At 46.4% G+C, this 7908-nt stretch overlaps 1 protein-coding gene across 1 annotated transcript; it reads right to left on the bottom strand.

Annotated features, from left to right (window-relative positions):
• Positions 1 to 1031: 1031 nt before the first annotated feature.
• LOC119330563 (pectate lyase-like) lies at positions 1032 to 2583 on the bottom strand. Its single transcript, XM_037603676.1, has one exon. The coding sequence runs from the start codon at positions 2522 to 2524 to the stop codon at positions 1178 to 1180; it is 1347 nt and encodes a 448-aa protein (XP_037459573.1). The 5' UTR covers positions 2525 to 2583; the 3' UTR covers positions 1032 to 1177.
• Positions 2584 to 7908: the final 5325 nt, after the last annotated feature.

The raw sequence follows: 7908 nt of genomic DNA, 5'->3' as shown, positions 1-7908 counted from the left end.
GGATTAGCGCTCGGGGCGACGGTCGTGCGGGGCTCGTGGCCTTCCCCGCCATCCTCCAGCTCGCGCACCGTAGCCGCGCAGTAGTGGGCGCCTCGGCATCGACCCTCTTCTCCTCCGCGGTCGGCAGCTGGATGACGAGAGGGCGCGGCGGCAGCTGGGCCTCATCGGATGATGCTTCCTGCGCCTCCGCCCATCTCCCCGACGGCGCCGACGACGGCGAGGAGGAGCGCCCGTAGAAACAGGGCGGCGCCGCGGTGGCACGCCATGTTCGCTGGTGGCGCGGGCGGGGTCGTTGGAGGGGAAGGGGGCAAAGTGGGGCGTGGGAGCAATGAGTGGGGCGTGCGGAGTGGGTGGTTTCCTTTGGGGAGTGGGCGCAGCGGGAGATGTGGGACGGGATGCACATTGCTAATTGCAATATCATTTCGTTAACAGCGTTTCGTTGGTGCGCTTTAGAACCATTAGATTACTAATCAGATGGTTAATATTCTAGTTGGATCTGCCTTTTTTCCTTTTATAAGGTAATGGCATGGTGGGTAATTAAAGTATAAAACGTGTTTAGTACACTTGAGGGATGTAGACCATCAGATTGCAGGTTTCGATGGATAGGATGATTTGATTCTCCGCTCTCTCGGCCTTTTATAGTGGTAGTAGATTTATAGGGTAATGGCATGGTGGGTAATTAAAGTATAAAATATGTTTAGTATATTTGAGAGATGTAGACCATCAGATTGCAGGTTTCAATGGATAGGATGATTTGGTTGTCCATCCTCTCGGCCTTTTATAGTGGTAGTAGATAGTAGATGACGAGTGTAATATCCGGCAAACGTTATACGGAATAGCTTCACACACCACGCTTTTTTGGACGACATCTGGACTATGTAGCATCTCACGTTCCTTATTTACAGAGGAATTTAATCTAAGGGTGATTAGCTACTGTCCTTCATGCGTCGGCTGAAAAATCGCAATCCCGCGGCTGCCCGTCGCAAACATGCACAGGCCAGAGGTGAGGTTGGATCAGGATAGCAATTGCAGGCTATAAGACACTTTTTTCCATTTGAGACCGGTTACCACACACGAGTTACACGCACGCGTGTAAAACTTTGTGACCTTTTAAATCACAAGTTGCACCCGGAGAGACGACAATTAATGAGCCGGCAAGGCGGCACAATTGAAGTTACTAGCACGGCTTGCCGATGCGGCAGTCGAGCACGCCGGCGAACCGCGTGAGCTGCCCGACATACCTGCCGTGCTTGGCCGGGATGAAGTCCATGTTGCCGTACCTGCGCTCGTTTTGGCCGCCGGACTCGTTGAAGAAGGCCCCGTTCATCATCACGTCCCCCTGCGACTTCCACACCCAGTCCTTGTACTCGGTGTAGGGCGCGTACTCCCGCTTGGTCACCTCCTTGGCGTTGCCGTCGTCGGGCGCGATGAACCGGTTCCCTTGGCTGATGATGGTGGGGTCCCGGTTGCCGCCGATGGCGTACATCTGCCAGTGCGTGTAGTCGTTGTTCACCACCTGGAAGAAGCCGAAGCGGCAGCGGGGCATCCGCTGCACCAGCCCCTTGCCGAAGTGGTTGAACGCGACGGTGACCTGCATCATCCTGTCCTGCTCCTCCGTGTTGCTGGCGCCGAACAGCATAACGTGGTCGTGCTTGGTGAAGTGGCTGTTGGACACGGTGATGGCGGTGGAGCCGCTGACCACGTCGATGAGGCCGTCGGCGCAGCTGGACATGGACCCGTGGTCGATCCACACGCTGCTGGAGGAGAGGATGGAGACGCCGTCGCCGTCGCTCCGGGTGCGCCGCCCGTAGTGGTGCTTGGAATCCCGGATCATGCCGCCCGAGTGCGGCACGGAGTGGTGGATGTGGACGTTGTGGATGATCACGTGCCTCACGCCCTGCAGCGTCATCTGTGCCCCCGTGATGTGCACCTGCGCGCCGCGCCCGTCGATCGTCTTGTTGCTGTTCACGATGAGCTCCTGGGAGAGTCTGATGACCATGGACCGCCCGAAGACGATCCACAGCGGCCGGTCCTGGATCACGCCGAACCGGAGCGTGCCCTTCTTGGGGACGATGAGTTCGTCGTCGCTGGGATCGGTGACCACGTACGTCCGGCCGCCGGCGCCGCCCGCCGCGTTGTGGCCGAAGCCGCGCGCGCAGGTGGCGAGGCGCTGCCGGTCGCTGGCCCAGTCGGCGCGGCAGCGCCAGCACCGGTCGATGGGGTTCGTCGCCACGCACGGGCGGCCACCGTACCTCCTCGCCAGCGACCGCCGCGCCGTCGCCCGGTGCACGTCCCGGTTGAAGCGGTTGAGCTCCGCGACGGGGTCGCTCACGTAGGCCGCACGGCTATAAGCGCGGGCCTCCTCCGCTCGCTTCGCCCAGTACTCCTCGTCGGCGGTGACGTTATAGGCCGGCAACGGTGCCTTCTGCGTGGGCGCCTCTGCCGCCGCGGTCACGGCAAGGGTGGCGAGGACGTACAGTAGAATGTGGAGGGGGCTCCTCGCCATTAGGGAGCCCGCCGCCATGTTACGGCCGGCCGGCGCCTCCCTCACCGCCGGAAGGGTCTCAGGAGAAATGAAGTTTCTCTGAGACCTCCTCCCGCGGTGGCGGCACCGCGTAGTTAGATATACATATATATAGAGCGCAGCTTGAGCACACGTGAAGCCTTGTTGGTGGCGGTGGAGCGCGCGACGTACGGCCGACGAGCGGTGAACCGTTTGTCCGTGCTTCAGTAGTCCCCCCTGCTCTTAGCTGCACACATGCACCTGCGTCTTCATTTTCCTTTTGCATGCTGCTGACGTGCTAAATATTCGCCATGCATTCATCACAAGCTGAAAGCAACATATATTAGCTGTATACAGTAAAATTGCCATGTCTTCTGCTTATTGGTTTTTCATCACAAGAAAATAGACGAAAATGGCTTCGTACAGATGCTATGCCGGCTCAATCTTTCGAAGGCGCTCATAATGTTAGAATGTGCATGCATGCGTTCATAGGGATGACCATATGTGAACGACTTTGATTGTACTGTCTCAAAAAAAATAATTGTAATCAAGGTGGAATGGACGGTCGATTACTTATAGATGTGGACTCTACGAGGGCTGTTGCTGCACACAACATTTGGCTGTACGTTGCTGCTGAAGTTCATCCAGAAACAACAACAGAGATCTTGAAGATGAGGCCAAGCTGATCATTGATGCCGCTGCCCCAGCATTTGGAGCAACCCCGTGCCTAAAGCATGCAAGATTCATGCCCATCTGGCAATGACATGCAGCTAGCGGGAATAGGGAGCGGCATGCATGCGGCTGAGCTGGCTAACAAACTGCTTCGAATCATATGGCCAACGCATTTTTGTCGCTTGTAGCACGTACTCTGCCCTTCCTTCTTATTCTGGAAAACTAACGGGCGCGGCGGCGAGGGAGAAGAGGCCAAGATGCGTCATGCGCCACTGCCAAAAATCACTTTTTAGGGGAAGTTTTTAAAGCATCTCACTTGCGGATCTCTAATGGAGACCTTGTATACCTTGAAAGGCCGCTTAGGCTGTGCTTGGTTGGGCTTTTTGTACCAACTCCCGCTTTGTATAAGCTAAATTTTCACAACGGCTTTTGAGAATCTGTAACTCCTCTGTAGTGTAAATTTCAAAGCCGGGTGCCCCAACTTTCCAGCTTCTAAACCATCCATTTTTAGGTGCCCCATGAAATTGAGTAGTATTTACCCACAAATGCCACTGCCAAGTCATACCCCTTCGTTGCTTTCTCCCCTCCCACGAAAGAACGAGCTAGAGGTCTCGCCAGAAACTCTTTTTGCGCGTTAACGGTAGCTACTGGTAATGTCTAATACAACTATGGGCCTTCATCATTGTCCTTACATGGCTGACATGGATGTGACAGCTCTCTCTCTCTCTCTCTCTCTCTCTCTCTCTCACACACACACACACACACACACACATGTGGCTATCTCTTCTCTCTCCCGCGCGAACAAATCCTCGGACTTTATTTCATCTTAGCTAATTGAAAACATTTATATCTTTTAAAGCATAAGCTTGTTTTAAAAATAATTTATATATTTCACATGAAAAATGTGTTATTTGTGAAACAAGACAGTGGAAAGTGAAATATATGTTATGAAAGTGAAAAAAAATGATACATAAATGTCAACTTGTGAAACCGATTCTTTGAAAATGTGAAACAATTTATAATGAGTGAAATAGATGTTTTCTATGAGACAAGCCAGTGAAAAGTGAAACATATGTTTTTAATTGTGAAATAGTAACTAAAAATAAAAGTGAAACATATAGGTTATGGAAATGTATAACCGTTATATTCAAAAGAGTGAAATATGTTATATTTTTCATATAACCATTCTCACAATCGTATATTACAATTTCACATTTTTGAAATACACCATTTCACATTTTCAAATAATTACTTTCACAATTGTATACAACAATTTCACTTTCTGTAGTTATTATTTTCATAATTCTGAAATATGTTACTAGAATGTTTCACAAATATCACATTTATTTCATTTGCACTTTTGTAAAATGACTTATCTCACACTTTTGAAGTAGACTATTTCACATTTCTAAAAAAAATCAATTTCAAAATCATACATTACAAATTCACTTTATGTAGTTATTTCTCACAATTCTGAAATATGTTACTTGCTTGTTTCACAAAAAACACATCAATTTCAATTGCACATTTGTGAAATGACATATTTCACAATTTCAAAATAAAATGTTACACATTTCCAAATAATCAGTTTTGTAAAATGATTTATCTCACACTTTTGAAATAGACTATTTCACATTTCTAAAAAAAACAATTTCAAAATCATACATTACAAATTCACTTTATGTAGTTATTTCTCACAATTCTGAAATATATTACTTGCTTGTTTCACAAAAAACACATAAATTTCAATTGCACATTTGTGAAATGACATATTTCACAATTTCAAAATAAAATGTTACACATTTCCAAATAATCAGTTTCACAAGTTGTCATTTTAGTTTCATATTTGGGTTAAAATATGTTTCTAGTGAAATAGGTTGGGTTCCATGTATTTCTATTGAAAAAGGTTTGTTTCACATTTTTCAAGTGAAATGTGTTTGTTTCATGTACAAAATGTGAAATGGCGAAGTTTAATGTGTATAAAATTTATCCAAGATCGGTAAATGTCTATTCGCTAGAGGTTCAAATATATAAATTATTTCAAATATGACCTTATGGTTTAAAAGATATGAATATTCTTAATTGGGTAAGATGAAATAAAGTCCATGGAATTGTTTGTAGAGGAGAGAGAAAGAGGCGGATGCAAGCATGTCCTTACGTGACAATAAGTAGTACTCCGGGCAATATGTTTCTAGTGAAATAGGTTGGTTCCACGTATTTCTATTGAAAAAGGTTTATTTCACATTTTTCAACTGAAATGTTTTTGTTTCATGTACAAAATGTGAAATGTTGAAATTTAACGTGTTTCAAATTTATCCAAGATTGGTCTAATTCTAAATGTCTATGCACCAGAAGTTCAAATATATAAATTATTTCAAATACGACCTTATGTTTTAAAAAATATGAATATTCTTAATTGGGTAAGATGAAATAAAGGCCATGGATTTGTTTCTAGAGGAGAGAGAAAGAGGCGGATGCAAGCATGTCCTTGCGTGACAATAAGTAGTACTCCAGGCCCACTAGTCTGACAAAAGTAGTACTATGCTAGTGGATCAGCTGCTGAAATACTAATATCTCATATACATTGAAATACTTTTTATACAACACATGAATCAAAATACAATACCAGGTGTCACTAGCTGATTGGCTGGGCAGCTACCGGTAGGTAGCGATAATGCTAACTTTTTTTTCATTTTGAAGGTCTCACACTCCCACGAGACAGGAAAAGAGTCGCCGCCTCTAGGAACCCACAGATAGGGATGGCCGCCACTGACCGCGGGCGTGCCGACGACTGGTCTCCCCCCCTCTCCTTCCTCCTCCTCCTCCCTCCTTCATTCCTCTTCCTCCCTTGTCGTGGATTTGTCACGGCAGATGTCCTTAGTGTCAGGACTTAGTCGTGAGGCCAACACATCTATGTGGTAGCTTCAGAGGGGTTGAGCAGAATCGAGAGACACAACACAAGACAGGGATTTAGACAGCTTCGGGCCCGGGAAACATCATCCGGTAACAACCCTACATGCTGTTTGAGGCTAGGTCTCATTATCATCACGAGGGAGTCGCCGTAAACCGGCTCTCCTCTTTGTATCTAGCCCTAAGATTGTTTCTCTTGCTTGTCGCCCCTCCCCCTTTGGGGAGTCCTGCCCCTCCTTATATATGTTGAAGGGACAGTTTACATGTGGAGTCCTATTAGGATTAGGACTAATCTATCTCTAATACAAACCGGATACAAGTCCTGGTCTTAACTCCTTGTAAGGTAAATATTCCTCATGCCTTTCCTCTTAAACCGGCCCACCATAGTATGAACCGGCCTTCATGAACCGCCCGTTGGGCCACCAGGTCTTGTCGCTCCTTGCACCCACCTGCCGGGTTACCAATGAGCCGTGAACCGCCAGGTCCAAACGGGTCGCCCGGTGAACCGCCAAGTGCCAGCAGGGTCTTCAAATAAACCGCCAAGTCCGGCCGGGTTATACTTCCGGCCGGTTTATGCCGCGGGGTATATCCCCGACATTAGCCCCCAGTTTAATTTGGATTTATCCATGTTAAACTGATCATGTAAAACAGATACAAGAACAATTTTGACAGATTATGCTCCGGGTTAAGAATTCTTGTAAACCGGCATCTGATCATCCTTAATTTCTTTGTCATTTCCTCCTTCTAGAAAATCCAGGTCAATAAGCCAGCGTCATACTCCATTTGCTGACATTGGTTTCTCACAGAAAAATATTGTGAAGAATAATCCACTTGAGCCGGCTCCCAAATCGTCGGTTTAAGAAATATTGGTCTTGAAATATTCATTTGATACTCAGCCGGTTTGAAGATGTAAAAACTTGCCGGTTTATCATTACCAAAACGGCCGGGTTATAAAAACTGATGATCCCAGATTATGACCGTTTATAGATGCCGGGTTATGATTGTTGCCAACGCCGGATCACACCATTAATCTTCCTGATTTGCCAAAAACTGAGAATTTGAAGATGTTCCTTCTTTATACGCATATTACCTGTAGCCCCCAAGTCTTAAGGGGAGAACATAATGATAGCTTAAGACTTGTGTAAATGTTGCAACCTTGAAGAAATCCAGATTGTTCATCTCAGTTACTAGTCACAACTGAATATTCCACATATGTAGCCCCCAAGTGCCGGGTTGTTATGCTTGCAGCAACCTGGGACTTGTAATTGCCTTATACTCATAAAAACTTCAACCAATGTAGCCCCCAAGAGTCAGGTTATTATGCAATAATGAGCAGGAACTTTGTAGATATGATCATATAAATTTGAACAGCAGCGTGTAGCCCCCAAGGGTCGGCTTAGTAAGATAATACTGAACCGGGACTTGATATATACTTCAATGAAAATAACATATTATAATGTAGCTTCCATCGCAGGGCTTGAACCCATGTCCACAAGGTTAAGAGCTTTGTGCTTTACCAACTAAGCAATGGATCCCTCAATATTATGGACGAAAACTTGTGTACCTTAAATTGTTGACAAGTGCAATTGGTAGCCCCCAAGGGCCGGCTCATTATAATATGATGAGTCGGGTCTTCAATAAGACTAGTAAAAAAATGACTTTGCATTAGCCCCCAAGTGTCATGGTGCATGCTTGCAGCGCCATGAGACTTGTGTATTTGATGTAATTTCAACTGAAATAATGTAGCCCCCAAGTGCCGGGTCGTAAGCCTGCAGCAACTCGGGACTATTCCTTCAATTGTAGAATAAATCATATCTATTGAT

This window comes from Triticum dicoccoides, chromosome 7A (genome assembly GCF_002162155.2).
Source record: "Triticum dicoccoides isolate Atlit2015 ecotype Zavitan chromosome 7A, WEW_v2.0, whole genome shotgun sequence".
Classification (NCBI taxonomy): Eukaryota; Viridiplantae; Streptophyta; class Magnoliopsida; order Poales; family Poaceae; genus Triticum; species Triticum dicoccoides.
The sequence above is the reverse complement of the archived record's forward strand: the minus strand, read 5'-3'. Positions and strand labels throughout refer to the sequence as shown.

Bases quoted from the DNA above. Each gene is read 5' to 3' on its own strand.
- LOC119330563 (XM_037603676.1), bottom strand. From the start codon at position 2,524: ATGGCGGCGGGCTCCCTAATGGCGAGGAGCCCCCTCCACATTCTACTG.